We start from the raw sequence: 21,816 nt of genomic DNA on the forward strand, positions 1-21,816 counted from the left end.
ATTATTATTACTATTATTATTATTATTATTATTATTATTATTATTATTATTATTATTATTATTATGTAGCCTACACCTTAGATTTAAGACCAGAAAATGATGGAAAAGTCTATTTTTAAAAACTACTTAGATAGGGAATTTTTGAGCTAGACAGAAGTAGATACTGAACAAACTGCAGGGAATGTGATTTAGATTATTGGAGTTTTCAGAAATATAAAATTCTTCTTTAATTTCCTGTAAGTAGTAGGCTAAATTCCACAGTATTCAATTTTAAAGCATTATAATTTGCCAAAGAATAAATAGCCTATATGGCGTTGATTTTGGTGCCAATTTGAAGTTTTATATCGACAAGCCAGTTCTAAAGGGAATGTCAGGCATTAGACAGCGCTCTTAGCTATAGAACAATGGAACTTTTGTCATCTTACTTTCAATAATTTAGGATATGTGTTTCATGTTTTTGTCAAAATTTGTGAATAAAACAATTTTATGAACTGTTAGGAAAAGTTTTCCAATTGTTTACAAATCTGAAGACACGTTTAAACGTCACATTATTGACAAGTAATGCAATTTCTGAGCTCAACTAGAAAGAGCTAAGAGATGCTAGAGAATTAACAATGAGTTTAAAAAAAAACCAAGGTAAACAAAATAGAGGACAGACGCCCAGTTCTGTTAAAATCCTGGAATAAATCGAATACGCACCCGTTCGATTTGTAGTCAGTAACAGTAACGTTACCACTCGAGTCACTTTGAAAGACAAATAAACAATAAAATAATGCACACATACGCGCATGTCTGGGGAATGCATACATAAGCCTAGTAAAAATGCAAAAAGTTCGAGCAATGAAAACATCCCATTACTTTGTTTGCAGGAAACGTGCTAAAAAACAAATTAGAAGGCACGTGAGAAGGACTGCCTGGCAACCGACGTGGCGGGCGTGGATCCAATTTCTCCTACTGCTCTTCAAAACAGGATATACATGACTTGACATGTGATGAGAGAAACGGTAGCATGTAATGTATATAAATATCATACTTCGTTTTTTCTATCTTGCAGTTAAATCAAACTGTTTGACTGCATGCGCTGAGATCATGATTTCTAAATAAAACGGCTGTTGATCATCCTTTTCTGTTTTTTCACAATTTCTGACAACGAACATATATATACAACGCTTGTGGGAGGAATATCACCCGCAGCGTTTTAGGTCAGGGGTAGAAATAGAGTTCGTGCGTTGGTCTCCTGCATTAAGTTCGTATTTCATATAAGAAGTCGTAGTGCAGCAAACGAAATGTTAATAAATATACAAGACTAGTAGGTTCGCTGGTTTGCGGTAGTTCTCCGCTGTTGCTCAAGCGGTAAAGTTTCTGCTACCAATCCAGAGAAACCGGATTCCATTCCCGACAACGAAGTGGTAATTTATTCGTTTCCCTAGCATTGGAATGGATCACGGATGGAGGACGAAGTACGTCTACGCGCACTTAGGACTCATAGCCTACCTTCACGTTCTAACTTGGGCGGGAAATGGCGGCAAATTTAGTCTGGGGCACAGCACTGTTGCCAACATGTCGCCCTACAAACGTTTCAGCAAAAAGTAGCTAAATCTCTCCAAAGTTTGTTTAAAAAATCCCCAGAAATGTCGCTAAAAATTAATAATAAATATCACTAAATAAAAATAAGAAAAAGATACATATGCGGAGAAAAATATCATTTCCTCGTCGTCACCCTCTTCTGCGGAGTCTGGTTGTGTTGTTAATGGCTGTGATGTTGAGGTGGAAGATGTGGGAACATCTGATTGTGAATTCCCTGCACTTGATTCAATCATTGATACTACATTTTCTGGCAAATTGTAACACTTTTTAAATATATATTAAATCCATTCTGAATCTTGCGTACACTACTTTTATCAACAGTAATCTCACTAGACGTTTTGATTTATCTAGAGAAAATCAAAACTCGAGTGGGATTTAATTGACTATTACACGATTAGAAGAAAGTATATGAAGATTAGAAGTAACGAAGTACTCCAATACAATAAAATATTAATTAACTTACGAAAATACAACTGTCTTCAAATGTATTATTGTACCATCTCAACATTACAAATATTACGTTAGATGCATGCTAGATGGCAGTAGTGTCTTTATATAGACACTGTAATGATTACTATTCAATAAATCTTAATATTAAACAATCTCTGATACGTGACTATCCATAATATCATATAGCAGAAGTTCTTTTTATCCTCTCAGAGCAGAAGCTATAACATAACCTAACTAATATACACAAGTGTAAGAAAAGTTTTAATTAACGACGATGACAAAAAAAAATAAACATGAATAATTTTAAAAGGAATAATTATTGAATGTACAATTTTCAAATTTGAATGTGGTTGGTGGTTCAATTGATGTTATATTGGACGTGTGCGTAATAGAAGTGGAACTCGTTGATTTAGGCCTACATTGTGTATTCAACTTAGTCAGAATTTCAGAATGAATAATTTTAAAAGGAATAATTATTGAATGTACAATTTTCAAATTTGAATGTGGTTGGTGGTTCAATTGATGTTATATTGGACGTGTGCATAATAGAAGTGGAACTCGTTGATTTAGGCCTACATGGTGTATTCAACTTATTCAGGATTTCCGAATGGTGCTCTTCATTTATTTGTAAATCGGATTTCAGAAGATGCATAGGTATGATCAGTGATTTTTATTAATTCTTGTTCTTGAATGCCAATGCGAGTCATATTTGAAACTGCTGTGCATCGACTGGAGTGGTTTGTAATTTTATATATATTTTTGACGTCCAGACCAGCGCAGTTTCAAATGTTGGCAAACAAAGAAACAAATGCTAGGGACGCGATAAAATTAAACAAATGCTAGGGACGCGATAAAATTGTGCGATAAGCAGCCATGATTGGTTGAAATACGTCCTTTCGTACCGTTTTATTGGTCAAAAGTAGTATGACATAGTAAGAGTGTAATAGTCACTTGAATATAATTAATTGGTTAACTAGCGGACTTACTCGTATTAATTATGTAAGATTTGTGCGGCTTACAGCTGTTTCAGTGCTTCACGCACCATCCTCAGAGGCTACTAGATCTCGGCGTCATCTCGAACTTCTCTGCCTGTTATGTGGGTGTGTTTGATTGTTGAAAGGTGTTGAAGTGTGGAGTCAAATAGTGTGTGTGTACTGAAATTGATCTGTGTGTTGAGAATTTGATTGGAGCGTGTTTTAGTGTGTTTGTATATTTCGTATTATTCTATGTGTTGAGTTTTTGGTTCTTGGGTTTTATGTGTAGGATTTCCATGTCGGCATTTATGTTATTGTACGTATGTATATGCCGATCACATAACCAATGCTAACCATACATACAATAACATAAATGCCGTATTCGGCCACGGTTGACAACGTCTGGATTATACAGTACACTGGGAACTGGCTCTGGCACGTAATAACTTGCTTGTAATTGGTATGCATTGGGTATGACGTATGTTATTGGTCCTTTAAGAAAATCGAAGCTCATCTCCAAAACTCTCCAGTAGATTGTAGATTGGAAATACAGTAGAGTCCCGATTATCCGAACTATACGGACCGAGAGCAATCCGGATAAGAAAAAAATCCGGATAATATGGAGGGTGAGGGCGCTATGTGGTTTTTGATCCTGTAATCTTAAATGGGAAAAGGACGGACTCTGTAATGTAGAAGACGTTACGGTACTCAACATGTACAGTAGTGGCAAAAAAAAAACCGGACCGACCCTTGTAGCTGATTTCAGAGCCTTGTTCACTCCAGAGCACGATAGACTGGTAACTAAGACTTTCGTGGTTCGAATCCTACCTGGGAAGGAAACTTTTTTTTGTTCCTTATTCAAATTTATTCCAAAATCCTTTCCGATTGCAGCGATATTTTACTACTTAATTAACTTATTATTCCCAGAACATGAATTTTACCAGCTTATTTTCTAACGGCTTTCGAAATTGGCTACGTCAGCAGGTGAAACTACAACTATTTCAATAGATTACTCGCTATCTTGTGAAGCTGGGCGTGGCAAGCGCAGTGGCTCATTTTGGGGACTTTGATTATTCCGTCGGTCCGGTTTTTTTTGTCACTATTGTACAGTACATAATAAACGAAATTTTATTCATAATACAGTAGCTACAGTATGTCACTGAGTTTAAGAAAACTGTGTTATTGCTCAGTACTATACACATGTAGGCCTACTACTGTAATAAAAAAAACGATCCGGATAACACGAAAGGCCGGATAATCGGGACTCTACACGAAAAGAAGTTGGGTAATGGGAAATATGAACAAATGAAGTTTCGTTCAAAACATGAAAATTTTTACGAAATATTATGAAATATGAAGATACAAAATACCCCTATTTCGATTCCACTCATGACGAAACATAAAAATTACGATTCCCAATAGGCCTACTCTGCGATTATTGGTGTAAAATACGAAATTTCATATTTTTCAGCTCTACTTTAAAATGGGTCCCAGTCCTCCCATCTATCCGCAATATGCAGAACCCAAATCACGCGAGTGAAGTGGGTAGGCAATGGATACACACACATATGTTTCCGCTCTCTAATAAATATACGCCTACAGTGTATTCTGTAACTTCATATAGCGTTGCAATTGAATTCCGTGTCCGTCGCGCGACACCCCATGCAGGGCGAAAGTCGGCTATTGGCCTCACATACCTCAGCATAGGTTGACAATCATCCAACCAGTATGAAAGTAAAATATAGTCAACACGATAACCTCGCCAGCTGTAATAGCTGCTTTTCGAAATCAGATTTCACTACCTACCGCAACACCCCAAATTCGTCACGATGCTAGGTGGATTCCCATCCCATACACTGGTAATTGTGTGTAAGACGTGTTCGATTCCTGATGAGAACTGTGGACAACTTTATTTCATTCACTGCCTCTCTTTGAAATGCTTATCACTAGCCTTAAATTTCTGCAGTGACGCAACTCATGGCACTTCGAAATGCGACGCACGTGACTGCAGTAGACCACTATTTTGTTAATGTCTCGTACTGGTGACATATAGCATGCACTTCTTTGCAAACAGAACGATTCTAACCTTCAAAACGACGGCTTGCAATAGCAAGACTAGTTTTAATAATGTGGGAATTACATTTTAATTGTAAATATAATGAACATTGTTTTATCTTCATTCCGATCTACCAGCTAAACGGAAATGGTGAAGTCCACAAGACCACTGTTGTATATTTTTAAGATTGCGTCTTATGGAAGCTGTGGTTCTATTAAGGAACTTCTGGTCTTTTCCGAGAAAATATTAGTTCATGTTTAAAATGCATGTATACTGCCCGTGGCTTTCGTACAACCGTAGCAGTAGCAGTAGCAGTAGCAGTACCACCACTACCACTAAGTTTGCTTTCTTCTTCTTTCCCTTTTGCCGTCAAGTGTCGAGGTAACCTCTTCTTATCCATTTCTGCCACTCCAGTCTATTCTCACACAATCTCATTTCCCCAATTGTCTTTTCACGCCATTGTACAATTCTCTCAATTCTGTACTCCCAGGTTATGCGGGGTCTTCATCGTCAAAATTTTCCTTCTATTTTCAGTTGAAAGATTTGTTTCGCTTTTCATTCCTCTCCCATTCTTAGAGCGTGGCCGTACCACTTCAATTGGGGTTCCTCTACCATCAAATTCATCGCTCTCCTTTGACCAGCCTCTCCTCCAATTCGTTCATTTCTTATTCTATCTCTTCTGGTTTGGATATATGGAAAGGAATTGATGTGGTGATAGTATGGTGTACAATTTGCTACTGATCCAATTCTAAATAACGCAACATGTTTTCATTTGCTAGTGACTACTGCTCAGCAGCAATTAACCATAATACGCCGTTTAATCTTAAATCATATCACATTTACAATACACTCACTTCACTATGACCTATTTCGAACACTTTTGTTAGTGCTAGCCATTATAGCTGGTTTTCGAAACCGGATTTTCGCTACCTATCGTAGCTCCCCCAAGTGCATTACGATGCTGAGTGGGCATCGGTCCCATACACTGGCCGAAATTCCATGATAAATTTTTTTTTCCCCATGAGGACTCCAACCAGCGCGCATTCCGTAACGCGAGTCCTAGGCAGCATGCCTTAGACCACGACGCCACGGCGCGGGACTCATGAGATTTATACTTCTTTTTTTTTTTCTTCGGGATTTACTTCCAAACCTGTCTTTACTTGCTTCAAGTAACATTCCCGTGTTTTCCCTAATAGTTTGTGGATTTTCTGTAGTAATGTCACTTGAGGTCTGAGATTTATCTGGAAAATCTCAGACCTCGAGTGACATTTATTAGGACTATTTCGTGAATAAAATAAAAATGTAAATAATATATCCCTAAAATTCCATCACATAATCTTAATAATTGTATATTAACGAAGTGAAGTTGAAATACTCGTAGATGAATATCGATTACTGCAATAAAGAAATTCGATGTTATTATTCAGTAATGCCAATTGCGAAAAGCGAAATACAGGTTTAACAATGTTAATTACATGTACTGCACTTTTCTCTTATTAATATAACATAAATAGATTTTCATTATCTGCTGAAATTATAATTTAATTTAACAGTGACAGTGGGGACAGCCATATACCAATGCTTATGTATTCACAGCGAGACATGTTGCTACACAGTGAAGCCATCTCTGTATAGATAGGCCTAATTAAAACACGAATTTTATTACGCCATACGGAAGGCAGTTTGTTCAAAGACCTTATTATTACTATGCTAGGTCTTTGGGCTTCATATGCGATGTTACATAAATTTGAACATCTGACTTTCTATTAATTGTTTAATTTCATTCACAAAATACAAATTTTATAGGCTACAATTATAGGTTAGTTACCTGTGGGAGCAGGACCAATGTCAGCTGTCGACCGTTACTCACAATCAGTGCTACACGAAAGCATTTTTTATAGCTCGACAAACGCATTCTCGCTGTAGTGTGTAACGGAACTAAAGCTGCATCTACACAGTTCAATATTCCAATCGCGTATGCGTGCAATCTGGGAAGAATATTGAAAGAATCAAGTTTCAAAGGTACGTTCGATTAAGATGCATGAAGATTTTGTGTCTACATGATGCGCCGTTTTGAACGTCGTCTTCACTGCGTAAATATACTAATTAATATTAAATATCAATCTTGCATTCATTGCTTTAAAGTTGAAAGAAAAGTTTAACCGTGGAATTGCATCTTAATGTATTCATGATCATTAATTCACGGGGAAACAGTTGGCGACAACGACTAAACAAAAGAACGACCTTGCGATAAATTGATAGCGATAAATCTAGCTGCAAAAATTATCGCAAAATGTGACTGTGAATGGTTGGAATTCAAAATTTCATTACACTTCATTGGTCGAAAATGGAATGACGTCATATAAACGAAATAGTCTTCTAAAATATTCACGTCATCCGCATAGAAAGGAGGTGATGTAACCCATTCAATTCCAAACCCTCTCTGTTATAATAATGATAATAATGATAATAATAATAATAATATTATTAATAATAATAATAGTTATTATCATTATCAACAGTAATCTCACTAGAGGTTTTTATCGAGTGGGATTTAATTGACTATTACACGATTAGAAGAAAGTATATAAAGATTAGAAGTAACGAAGTACTCCAATACAATAAAATACTAATTGACTTACGAAAATACAAACCTTTCTTCAAATTTGTACCATCTCAACATTATAAATATACGCTAGTAGATGGCAGTAGTGTGTTACTAATAGCTGTTTTCTTATCAGTTGTGCCAACTATGGAATCTTCATTGAACTTTGTGGACGGTTACTGGCCAAGAAGGCTTTGTTGATTCAGTTTCATTTTTATTAAAACAGTTGCATTCCACTTCAATTATCCGGATCCCAGTAATCAACGTCACTTGACAGATGATTTTCAATAAATCTTAGTATTAAACAATCTCTGATACGTGACTATTCATAATATCATATAGCCTAGCAGAAGCTATAATATAACCTAAATAATATAAACGAGTGTTAGAAAAGTTTGAATTAACGATGATGAAATAAAAAATAAACATGAATAATTTTAAAAGAATCATTTATTGAAAGTAGGTACAATTTTCAAATTTGAATGTTTTAGTGGTTGGTGGTTCAGTTGATGTTATATTGGACGTGTGCGTAAAAGAAGTGAACTTGGTGATGTACATAGTGTATCCCTCAACTTATTCAGGATTTCCGAATGGTGCTCTTCATTTATTTGTAAATAGGGTTTCAGGGAAGATGCATAGCTATGACCAGTAATCTTTATTAATTCGTGTTCTTGAATGTCAATGTGAGTCATATTTGAAAGTGCTGTGCATGGACTGGAGTGGTTTGTAATTTTCTGTTTTTTGACGTCCAGACCAGTGCAGTTTGAAATGTTGGCAAACAAAGAAACAAATGCTAGGGTACCGATAGTGATAAAAATAAATAAATGCTAGGGACGCGATAAAATTAAACAAATGCTAGGGACGCGATAAAATTGTGCGATAAGCAGCCATGATTGGTTGAAAGACGTCCTTTCGTACCGTTTTATTGGTCAAAAGTAGTGTGACGTAGTCAAAGTGTAATAGTCATCATAATCAAATCTTCTTTCCCCTTTTCACAAACGATATTACTTGTTTGTGGTGACAGTTTGTCCTATCTCTTCACACTCTTGCTCAACGCATGAAATACTTCTCGAGTAAGTTAACTATTCATGGGCGAGTAGCAGCTGTCCATTTTTCACAGGATGTAATGATCAATCGCATACTTTACACTCTTCAGTTTATCAGACGCATGTGAAAGAAAGCCTGTATCTTATCTCTTGTGTGACAATTATTGATTTGGCCAACTATATGAAACAATACGTGGCAACAGTCACCGCTCTGGGAAACCTCACAAGAAAAACAGAATGACACAATACAAAGACACGCAAGTGATAAATTAAGGTGCAATTGCTATGAAGCGTCTGACGCATGCGGCTGAGGGACTGCGTGTGACGCACTACACTGCAGTGGGAGGGAATGGTTGCTATGCTGCCTGCGTCAGCAGCTTGCGTCGACCGTCGTGCAGGTTCAGCCGCGAGCAGTAGAGACGCTGCCGTCGAGGAGAGACGAGCCTCTACGTGCTTTGCTGTATAATGTCTGAAGCAAAAGTTTTATTTACCGTTCTGGAAGATGAAAAACTGGTCGAAGTGGTGTCGAAGTTTCCATGCATTTTTGATGTCGCAAGCCCAGTCTACAAAGACCAAACTGTTAAAGACATTGCTTGGAAAGAAATAGCGGAATTTGTCGAGAGATCAGGTAAGAAAAATATCATCTACTCTCAGTTTATATCCTTTATTAGCATTGTGACATACTGTACATTTATATTGTTGTAAATATGTTGCACAGAGAGTAAAGAGTGAGTTCTAGTAATAATAATTTCAAGAGAAAAATTGTTCCGGGCCCTCGTATCGATCCCGGGGCCTCTGGTTGAACGTACCAGCGCTCTATCGACTGAGCTACCCAGGAACTCCACACAACTCGAGTGGGCCGACGAGACACCAGAGACCCACATTGGGTGGAATGCATAAAGTTGTAGTATTATCTTTTACTTTGACTGTAGAAAATACTTGAAGAAGAAGTATATATAGTCCGGATCAGCTTACTTCAAACCCTAAGGGTGAAACCTAACCATTTTTCCCCCATTACTACATATGCTAGTGGATTGTGGTGATTTTCTAGTTTGCAGGTTGAATTTTCTTTTGCCAACTTCGTTTCGAATTTCGATACTGACAAATACTACAAATGGTAGTGATTTTGTAACTGGTATGTTGGCAGCTGAGACAAATATCCACAATATTTCTCGGTACTGGAGTTCCATGAAATTAAAATTGTACTCGATTTCTGAGCCGGTTACTGGAAGCTAGTAAAATTTGAACATACTAATAATTAATTAATATCAATATTAATATTAATACGTAATAGTTATTTTATGTGTTGCGTTGTGCTTATAATTCAAGACTATAGTCAGGTAAGTTTTCGTAGTTAGTACTAATAATTTCTTGTGGTCAAACAAAATACATTTTTAAGTTAGGTCTCGTGAGCCAATTGTTTAGTCAAACCAATGAATTTCGTATTTTCCAGACAAAATACTTCACATGTTGATCCCCTTTCCGTATAGGTTGCCTATGAAAATATGTTACAAAGTATTGAATTATTTAGAATAACCTTCCAACATAAAGTACGGTAAGTACATAAGTCATTTAGAACGTAGGATCTTGTGATATCTGGTAACAGTTGGCAACACTGACAAGACGGCAATATTTGCTGTTTAGGAACTGTTCTTATGTGACCCTCACTATACTTCGTTTTGTTTGCATAAACCTGATACTACTACTACTACGAAGTATGTACTACGTGGCAGTAGTATAAACTGTCAAGAGTATTCGATTATATCGATTATCAACAGTACTTCGGGCTTATCCGCTAAGATTCGTTAGTTTTCGCCTTTCATGTATTTATGTAAGACTATCTCTAGGGGCTATCTCTACTAGAGATAGCCTTGATTTATATTAATTACTTGGTGGGAAAACTGATTGTTGTCCTCAAAATCTGATTAGTTTAACAAGAAAAGGGGCATTTACGACGAAGTGGGAAGTGTGGAAGAGAGGTAATGACAACAACTGCTGTTTGTTAATATATTAAAAGAATACCTAGCATTATTAAACAAGTTGCAAACTTCTGCCGCAAGAAGTAATGAAGAAGAAGCCATCCAGGCTATGGAAGTTAAATCGGAAGTTTACAGCAACAAAAAAATTGACGAAAAGCAAATTCTGAAGAAAATAAATAACATGAAAAGTAAAGTAAAGTAAAAATCAGACATAAATCAGATAGGCCCAAAATGTTAGTCATTAAATTTACAGTCCACACCTGTGGAGTAACGGTCAGCGCGTCTGGCTGCGAAACCAGGTGGCCCGGGTTCGAATCCCGGTTGGGGCAAGTTACCTGGTTGAGGTTTTTCCGGGGTTTTCCCTCAACCCAATACGAGCAAATGCTGGGTAACTTTCGGTGCTGGACCCCGGACTCATTTCACCGGCATTATCACCTTCATATCATTCAGACGCTAAATAACCTAGATGTTGATACAGCGTCGTAAAATAACCCAATAAAATAAAATAAATTAAATTTACAAGTAACCTAAAATATTGTACGCACACGGAGTTTTTCCACATAAATTAAATGTATTATAATAAATATATCATAGAATCATTTTGTTAAAAGTATACTACTTTAAGTAACAATAACAAAAATCAACTGACAGAATTCCAGTTACCTCAAAGTCAACATTTCGGTATTCCATTACAAAAACTGATCATAGGACCTATAATATTTTTTATTTGTAAAACCTATACAACTTCTTATAATCACGTTCTGATGATTCTCGTGTTTTCTTGTAGGTTTTTCTAGCGCGAATTTGCATGAATTCTGCCATATTAAACCGTACAATAGCTCGTGCTGAGCGAGCAAAGTCTCAAGCAGGGCAGACTACGATTTTTCTTAGTTTACACTTAGAAGTAGAAGTAGGCCTATATACTTATTATGCATATAAATAGTGGTTCTAACTACAAATTCTAGCATAAGCTAAACACGGTCTTCCAGATCAACTTTCTGCTATGCAGGAAAGAATTTACTATGTGTTTTATACATAAAAACTGTAGTATATATTACGAAAACCTTAGCAATAGCATTTACTTCAACTTTATGCATACCAGCCATTGAGTGCACATAAATCTCTGGCGTCTCGTCAGCCCACTTGAGTTGTGTGGATATTAGGGGAAAAATTGAGACAGTGTAGGGTGGAGTTCCTGGGTAGCTCAGTTGGTAGAGCGCTGGTACGTTCAACCAGAAGCCCCGGGATCGATACCCGGCCCCAGAACAATTTTTCCCTTGAAATTATTCAAGTCTACTTCACAAGGAGCTAGACTTGCATAACATAATATACGTAACTGTAGGTACGTTAACAGAAAACCACAATTTCCAAGTCACACAGTCAGAGTTTGTGTGCACTCCGTATGTCTCTAACGTCTCGTCATCCCATTCGAGTTGTGTGGATATAAGGGGAAAAATTGAGGTGTCGGGGTTCCTGGGTAGCTCAGACGTTACAGCGCTTGTACGTCCAACCAGAGGCCCCGGGATCAATACTCGGCCCCAGAACAATTTTTCCCTTGAAATTATTCAAATCTGCTTCACAGGGAGCTTTACCTGAAAACTAGACTTGTCTAGTAATATTATTATTTTATCAGGGTAATGTCCCTGCACGTTGAAGTATTTTGTGAATGAATCTCGCACATAAAACCCATCATTATTCGAAAAAGCACTACCCCTAGCAAGTGGTATAAGATTTTTAGATGGTGGTGGTCAGTAGGGTCTAATTCATAATAAAGTTTATTGTTACTCTCCTAGATCATATATGTAACAGATAACTCCTCGCTACGTTAAAATCGGCAACACTTTGAAGAGAACAACCGCCAGGATCGCCACCCGTCCGCCGTAAACGAACACGAGATGGCAGCATAGTCGCTAATGCAATTCAAATGGGTATTATGACGTGACTCCTTATGTAATAACTAGATGGCATCATAGTAAACCTGACAAAAGTTGTTAGCCTCAAAGCCTATAACCCCGACATATCTGTTACATATATGATCTAGGTTACTCTCTAGAAATGAAAATATTCTGAATGTAAACACTAGTGATTTCAATGAATCGCCTGTTGCCATAAACCTACAAACAAAAAATTAAATTACATGACAACCTATTCATAAGATAAAATATATGAAAACCACAGGAGAAAAACATGATAAGCGACATTTTCATTTTTTTCAGGGGAGCAATTTCAAAGTTCAAAACGCCCTCAAACAAATCCTTGTAATCCAATCTATTTTGTTATTTGGTTTTATGGTTAAGTAGTATGTATTGTAATATTATCTTGAACCTTAATTTTCTTTGTCATAACATAAGCTATACCTTAGTCTCATTGGGAAAGTGTCCTGGACTCATCAGCTTTCCCTTCTAATTTTTTTTTTTTTTTCCCATTACTAACCAGGTAATTTTATTTAGCTTGATTTCGATCAAATTCAGTAGAGATGGAGTGTTATCCGAGGGCACCTTAATGACGTTACATTTATTTTTTATTATGTAACTGGATATTAGCACAGTTCTCAGTCAATGGCACAACATTATTATTTAGGCTATGAGATAATAAAAATGAAACAGATCAACCAATCTTTGTGTCAGGATATAAAAAAAAATAATACAAGAATAACTTCATTCAAAATAATGGTTTAAATTAAAAGTCCTTTAATGTGGAAGTTCCTCAGAAAATATTTTCATCTCTGAGCTACAAAACACTTTCAGATCTGTATATTTAGTACATCTTTTGCACGTTTAACTCTTCAGGAAGCTAAACTTTGTCAGTTTTCTTAAGACTGTAATGACTTTTGAAATAACCAATGCGGTCACGTATAGTTGGCAATGTTTCCTTCTTTATCTTATGGGGGCGGTTTTTTTGTTTTTGTTTTGTTTTCCTATACGAATTTTCCTCTTTTACACGTTCACTGCTCTCCAGTGTCATGGGACTGAAGTCTAATTTCTTTGAAACGTCTTTAATTCTGCCAAAACCCTTTCTTTTCCTCGATAATGCAGGCCTTTGTACGCCTCTACACCATGATCTGAATCATCTTGTAGACCTTATGTACTATTCACTGTGATGCCTTAACATCCACAATCACATCAAACGCTGTAAAAATCTAACACTAATTTTAGTTTTGGTTCACGGTGACAACAAAAAATCACTCTTAAAAGTCACAGATACGGAAATACTCCACATAATCTTTATGCTAACTACCAAATTTGGAACATTACGTTAGTTGCAGCCAACGTATGACAAGAAAGCCAGGCGCTTTTCACGGATTTACCGACTTCTTACTCTGTCGCACCTGGACTTGTCAAGTTGTTCCCCTGTACAGTCATATTTCAAATCCCTATATATTCTGACTTGTCAGCTTTTTACTCAATTCAATAATTATAATTACTGGCTTTTAAGGAACCCCGAGGTTCATTGTCACCCTCACATAAGCCCGCCATTGGTCCTTATCCTGAGCAAGATTAATCCAGTCTCTATCATCATATCCCATCTCCCTCAAATCCATTTTAATATTATCCTCCCATCTACGTCTCGGCCTCCCTAAAGGTCTTTTTCCCTCCGGCCTTCCAACTAACACTCTATATGCATTTCTGCATTCGCCCATACGTACTACATGCCCTGCCCATCTCAAACGTCTGGATTTAATGTTCCTAATTATGTCAGGTGAAGAATACAATGCGTGCAGTTCTGTGTTGTGTAACTTTCTCCATTCTCCTGTAACTTCATCCCTCTTAGCCCCAAATATTTTCCTAAGCACTTATTCTCAAACACCCTGAACCTATGTTCCTCTCTCAAAGTGAGAGTCCAAGTTTCACAACCATAAAGAACAACCGGAAATATAACTCTTTTATAAATTCTAACTTTCAGATTTTTTGACAGCAGACTGGATGATAAAAGCTTCTCAACCGAATAATAACAGGCATTTCCCATATTTATTCTGTGTTTAATTTCCTCCCGAGTATCATTTATATTTGTTACTGTTGCTCCAAGATATGTGAACTTCTCCACCTCTTCAAAAGATAAATTTACAATTTTTATATTTCCATTTCGTACAATATTCTTGTCACGAGACATAATTCTATACTTTGTCTTTTCGCGATTTACTTCCAAACCTATCTCTTTACTTGCTTCCAGTAAAATTCCCGTGTTTTCCTTAATCGTTTGTGGATTTTCTCCTAACATATTCACGTCATCAATTCCAAACCCTCTCTGTTATCCTGGACTTTCCTAATGGCATACTCTAGAGCAAAGTTAAAAAGTAAAGGTAATAGTGCATCTCCTTGCTTTAGCCCACAGTGAATTGGAAACGCATCTGACAGAAACTGACCTATACGAACTCTGCTGTACATTTCACCGAGACATATTTTAATTAATCGAACTAGTTTCTTGGGAATACCAAATTGAATAAGAATATCATATAAAACTTCTCTCTTAACCGAGTCATATGCCTTTTTGAAATCTATGAATAACTGATGCACTGTACCCTTATCTCAATTCAATTATGCCACCTAAAAATACTCACATTCAGCCATCAGATGGCATCATATCCTAAAATTAACAAAGATGGACTTATGTTTCTCCCCTGTGGTCTTCATATAGAATAAACATCCTATGTATTGAACTGTTGTGTTTAGGTTACGTGGTTTGTACTGAACGCTGCATAATCATTTACTACTAATGAAACAGTGTTTCTTTTTTATTCATTGCAGAACACGATTGTAAAAAAAGATGGAGGAACATAAAAGATACCTATCAGAAAAGAAAAAAGAAAGGGAAAGGAACTGGAGCTTCTGTTTCGAGTAAAGGGAAGAAATGGCTACTAGAAGATATGTTAACATTTCTTGACAAAGAAATTCACAAGCGAGAGTAAGTCCTTCCAAAATGTTTCTTCATCTGACTTCCGTACTTAACTGAACTGTGAACTGTAGTATCTTAATCTATAGGTACTAATAATAAATCTGTAACCAAAATGTTTCTGGTAATTTTCGCTTTTCAAAACATAATTGGTGTTAACATGTATAATTAACCATCCTGAGACCGAAAATAGAATTTTTGAAATTTTTCTTTGTATAGCTGTCTGTCTGTCTGTCTGTCTGGATGTTTGTTACCTTTTCACGCGATAATGGCTGAATCGATTTATATGAAAATTGGAATATAAATTAGGTTCGTTCTAACTTAGATTTTAGGCTATATGGCATTAAAATACTTTATTTAAAAGGGGGTTATAAGGGGGCTGAATTAAATAAATCGAAATATTTCGCTTATTATCTATTTTCATTAAAAATGTTACATAAAAAAGTTCTTTAAAAATGATTTCCGGTATGAAAAATTTTGATAGGACTGATATTTAACGAGATACACGAGTTTTAAAATAACAATACGTTTTATCACCTCCACCTCAGACTAATAGGCTATAATGAAAACAAATGACTCCTCTATTTAAGACGGCCTTGTACACAACAAACGGAGAATATTATTCATTTAACACTATTTTTATACGGATATATTTGTATTTTATGATGGGAATATATAAATATATAAATGTTTATCAATATTAATATACAGAGAATGTTTGTGTGTTTATATGAGGACTGAGGTAAGATTAAAATAGATCCTACGCACAGAAAACTTGATATTCTGTTGCAATTACTGTATTACTTGATTATTTAAATTTTATTTGCTCCACAAAAAATACTCTAATTTTATAGACTTCAGTTTATTTTTGTCCACAGAACATAATAGTATTTTAAGGGTCGAATTCATAGTCGTCACTTATAAAATGAGGAAACACTTAAGTAATGAGCGTTTCCTTACCACTTATTTCAGATCGTATTGAAGAGACGCTACTCATTCATAGGCTATGCCCTGAGCATTCCCTCGACATCGAAAGAAATATGGCAACATGGCTAGACGTGAGCGCTTTCCTACATTCAATTGTTTTCCAGCGCCTTCAAATTGTTAAATCGGCATTATTGTCATACACAAATACAGAAGTAAATATTATAGAGCTAAAAATTATACAAGATGTCCAGAAAGCATTTTACAGAAAAGAAAGAAGTGAGCTAAGATAACTAGTTATGAAATATGGAGATATCGTCGAAAGTAAAAAAAATTGATAATTGTTCTCTCCAAAAGAAGAAATTGACATGGAACAAAATTGCAGTTGAGTTTAATGCAAACTCCGGAAATATTCCTGTAAGTAAATCATTTTAATTTATTTTTCAGTTATTTTTTTGCTAAACAAAGTGAAAGCAATATAATTATGCAAATTTTAACAGCTTATTCCTTAGATGGAATACAAACAAAAATGCAAATAACACTTTGTTGAGACGTGAATACTTTTCTAAAAAAAAATTGCACTTAAATCTACCTCAAATGCTGCTGTATCATAAAATCTCAAAGCAACCAGTACTTTTAGCAGTGGCGAAATCGGTAAGTCTCATGGTTGTATTGTGAATTTAAATGAGAGACACCAGAATATTCACAACAGTGTTCTTGTTGAAACGGTATCTCCTTTTAAATTGTTGATCATTATACATCTCTAAAGGGTTTTCCATATCTCTGATATATCTTTTGCTTGCCGAAACTCATTTTAATTTTAATTACAGAATTCAATAAATTAAATTAAATCATAATCATCATCCATGGTATACTGAATCAGCTGATTACAATGCATGTAAGGAAACACTTGAGTAAGCTGACAAGCTACCTTATTTGAATAAGTGTTCACTTCAGTGGAATTTATGAATTGGAAATGATCATAAGCAACTCCTTAAGTGTTTCCTTACGATAAGTGTTGACTATGAATTCCGCCCTAAGAGTTTTGTTTGTCGTAAAGATGAGTATTTTACTGGACCAAAAATACAGCAGATATGGAGTAAAAATTAGTATTTTACCGTTGAGTTCATTGGAGCTGAGTTATTTTAAAAAGTGTCACGAAATGGCGTTCCTGCGCTCATAATTTACCAATATTCGTTTCCTGTGTTTCTTAAAATAATATTTATGTACCACATTCATTTTTTTTATTTACATAAACAATGATGCACAACCGAGCGAGTTGGCTCAGACGGTAGTTTAAGACTCGCATTCGGGTTCAATCTCTGTGGCCGAACAATCTGACTGGGGTTTTTCATGGTTTCACTTAGTCATAAAGGCAAATGTCAGATTGGAAATTTACATGTCATGATTCATCACCGCCTCAATTACCAATACGATAAACATTAATCAAAATCTATAATCAGTTACATGAACACAAGCCATCTACAACACACTATAGAAACAGGAACTCGACAAGAGTAAAAACGGTCTACTGGTATACCCACACATTCTAAACACGCGACATGACAACATATGTTAAAGCGTGTATAAATGAACTTAACAAAAAAAAAAGATGCACAGTGAGGCCAACATAAAAAATTATCTTCGTACACACAATCCACTCTATATTGACATTAATTTGGAGTGATCTATTAAAGAATGCATTCAAGACTAATTTAGATAAATGTTGAAAGAATTAATCAAGAACGGATGTTCTCTGAGCCACATGATTCTATTTTAATTATCTGCATATAATAACAATTAAGAAACATGTTAAAGGAATAATTATGCTTGCACCAAATGAGTGCACTCTGGACCAAAATTATCGTATTTTAATTATTTAAATACCATTTCAATGAAGTAACATATTAAATTATTTATCTTTCTATCAAACACGGATGTTTCCTGGACCAAATGTCCTATTTTAATTATGTAATTACTTTATACTTATTTCTATCATGTGCAGCGAAGTTAATAAATAAATTATTTTTAATTTCACAGAAGCATATCCAATACTCAGTGTGATGATACGAGCAGCCAAGAAAACGACATACTAACGATAGAAGACACTGCAACGGAGGACGCTCCCGCACTATCAACTTCTCAAATCACAAGTGATACTTCAACACAGAATGTGGGCAGAACGATGAATTCACTTCGACCACCGAGTAAACGTCAAAGACTTCACGAAAAAACTATAGGCTTGCTGGAGGATAGACGCATCGAGAGAAATAATATCATTGACAGTTTGAATCAGAATTACGACGATGACGTCGATTTATTTTTTAAAAGTATTGCGATGTCCGTCAAAAAACTACCACCAAATTTGATTCATGAGGCGAAAATGACATCACTGCAGATGGTTTTCGATTTGGAGAGTCGCTACACAAATTCTTTCATTTTGACACCGGAATCTTCAGCATCAACAAGCACTAGTAGTTACATGACATGATAGCCACCTTTAACTTTGAATATCAGCAATCATTCAATCAATCGTGACTCGTATGATTACATGGGACTTGAAACGCCGGAAACTTTTGAACCACTGTGATTGTTTCTCAGTGTTGCAAAGTAAAAATTGATTAAATTACTGCAGTTTATACCAATAAAGTAGTTTTACTTTACAGCTTTTGCATTGTTTCATTTCAATGTTGCAAGGAAAAATTGATTAAATATAAAACTGCAATACTACTATAAAGAATTTTTACTTTATGCTTTTCGTTGTGAATTCAGCCTTCACGCCGGAAGCTACAACAGGAAAGATATAGCACAGAACGGGTAGAGTGAACCAACTTTTTGATGATTCAGAATTAAAAGGAAGGATTCTCAATATATAAGAAACTTACATATCACAGCGCTCGAAAGGTGATGAAATATCATTTTTTCTGAGACATCACAGACAATGCAAAATGCACTTATTAAACACGAACTAATATAGCCTATTTTTATTTTCATTTTTTCAATCTTTTCAGTGGTTATTTTTGACGAAATGTTATACATTTTGTTGCATTAATGTTCTTTTCTGCTTATGAACGGACATTTTTCACGGTGTAGCCGCAGTGTATATTCGAGAACTTAAACTGCAGATTGCTTATTCAATTCGATCCCGTCTCGCAAGAATTTTCCTTATGGTTGCATTAGCCTTGACTCGTGAACACGTGTGTTACATGCTTCCCCCCCTCCATTCAACGCAAAAGAACAAATACTGCAGTCGCAGTGCCCGCAGTCAGCATATTGTATCACACAAGTGAAGACGTAAAAATGCCGAAACTAAAACAAAGCTGACAAAGTTTTTTGCGTCAGTTATTGACTGAGTTTAATGACAATGTATTTTCTACAGTTGGAAGTATACTATTTTGTTTGTATTTTACTATTGAAATCATAATATCATTTTATAGATCATCAACTTCCGATCCCTAGATATCACTTTAAAGTGCGATTTTGGTAAATCATGTGTTGGGCTTTTGTCGGAAAGGAGAGTTATTGCGTAACAACAGGCATCATAGAGTCCGTGGAGCTATCGCCTGTCTTCTTCGGAACAAGGGTTGGGAAGTTCATGAAGAGGTCCACTGTATTTCTGAAGAAGACTCTCACAGAAGAGCGGATATAGGCTAATAGCAATAAACAGGCAACAACAAAATGCTATTATCATAGATCCAACTATACGCATGGAAAGAAATCTAAACCAAGCCCATCAGGTTGATCAGGAAAAGAGGGCCATTTATGAACCTTGTATTCCCTACCTTAGTGCCAAGTATAACATCCCTCTCTTCAATTGGTCAGCGACAGGTTTATTTTTTGGTGCTCGGAGTTCTTTACCAAAATTTACATATAATTTTTTAAAACAATTATCAATATCATCTTTTGAAATTGCAAATTCTTAAAGATTCCCTGCAGATCATACAGTTTCATTTATACCACTCAGAAGGCCTTAATTAAGGATATGCTAATTTTAAATAAAATCTTTTATTTATAAGTATAATTTTATAGTCATCTTCTAAGATTTTATTTTATAATTGATAAATAATCAATGGTGCTTAATTATTACATTTTATTTTATAACAATATTCATATTTAATTGATTATATTTGTTTGCTATTAATTTTCGGATCCTCGTGGTCATTCTTAATTAAGGCCGGACGAGGTCTTTCTCTCTCTCTCTCTCTCTCTCTAAAAATTAATATTACAATATGCATATAATTGTTTCATGTAGATTTGTTCTAAATTACTTACATGTATTTACCGGAACTGTACAATAAAATTTATAAATTTTATATTTGATATTTATTTGTCAGCTAACTTAGTTACGGTGGACCTTTACATTTCAATTTAAACATTAAAATAAATTCTTTAATTCTAGGATTACAGAGAATGCGTTTTGTATTTCAAAGTTCATCTCCTTATCTGGGTGCATATTAAATGATTTCATTTCGGTATATATTTTTTTTTAACAAATGCCACCAGGTTGTCTTTTCGACAATCATTTCGATATATTTTCTTAATAATAGCTCAGAAAATGGATTATAAACATCAGCTCATTCGGAACGTGATACAGAAAGTGAACTGTTGTTAAAACGCGTAAAATGTATGACCAGAGAGGATGCTTCACCTCTATGATATTTTTAATCTTATTTCCGATTAATTATTATGATTAAGGGAAGAAATAGGGTGAGGTCACATTATCGCACGCGGAAAAGACGAGGCAACCCATATAAAGAGGCGGAAGTGCTAGAGGCTCGGCTCACCGGAGGGAAGCACGTGCCGCAATTTGCTTAACTCGTTCTTGACCCATCCGTTGGAAACTACATATTTGAGGTTATATAACGGATGCGTGATGTGACGCTAAGAGCACGGCATCTTATTAACCACCCAACGACCACAATGGAATTTCCCCCTCTTTATACAGTGAGGTCATATTTTGATAGAATAATCTAAGTATAAAGTACAGTTTCTTGTAAATCGCAGCCACTTTGGAGGAAGTCCATTGACTATCCTGAATTAAAGCCTAATCACTCAGACATGATTTCTGACGTTTGCTGAGCACGTGGCTGTAAAACTTACGCAGGTTTTACTCAGTCAACCATCACTTCTGTTTCCATTTGCGTTTTCGTAATAGCCGTACCACCTTGCTCCCAAATCTCTTATTTCTTCCTGCAATAATAAATTTCGTAAATATTATGTTTTACAAATTATTATTATTATTATTATTATTATTATTATTATTAGTCTATTATATTATTATTTACTATTATTATTATTAGTCTAT

General features: G+C 35.5%; 1 protein-coding gene across 1 annotated transcript; it reads left to right on the forward strand.

Annotated features, from left to right (window-relative positions):
* The first annotated feature begins 8,481 nt into the window (after nucleotides 1–8,481).
* LOC138710905 (transcription factor Adf-1-like) lies at nucleotides 8,482–20,818 on the forward strand. Its single transcript, XM_069842099.1, has 3 exons — nucleotides 8,482–9,346; nucleotides 15,443–15,599; nucleotides 18,552–20,818. Exons 1-3 carry the CDS (start codon nucleotides 9,184–9,186, stop codon nucleotides 19,000–19,002), a joined length of 771 nt encoding a protein of 256 aa, XP_069698200.1. The 5' UTR covers nucleotides 8,482–9,183; the 3' UTR covers nucleotides 19,003–20,818.
* Nucleotides 20,819–21,816: the final 998 nt, after the last annotated feature.

This window comes from Periplaneta americana, chromosome 12 (genome assembly GCF_040183065.1).
Source record: "Periplaneta americana isolate PAMFEO1 chromosome 12, P.americana_PAMFEO1_priV1, whole genome shotgun sequence".
Lineage (NCBI taxonomy): Eukaryota > Metazoa > Arthropoda > Insecta > Blattodea > Blattidae > Periplaneta > Periplaneta americana.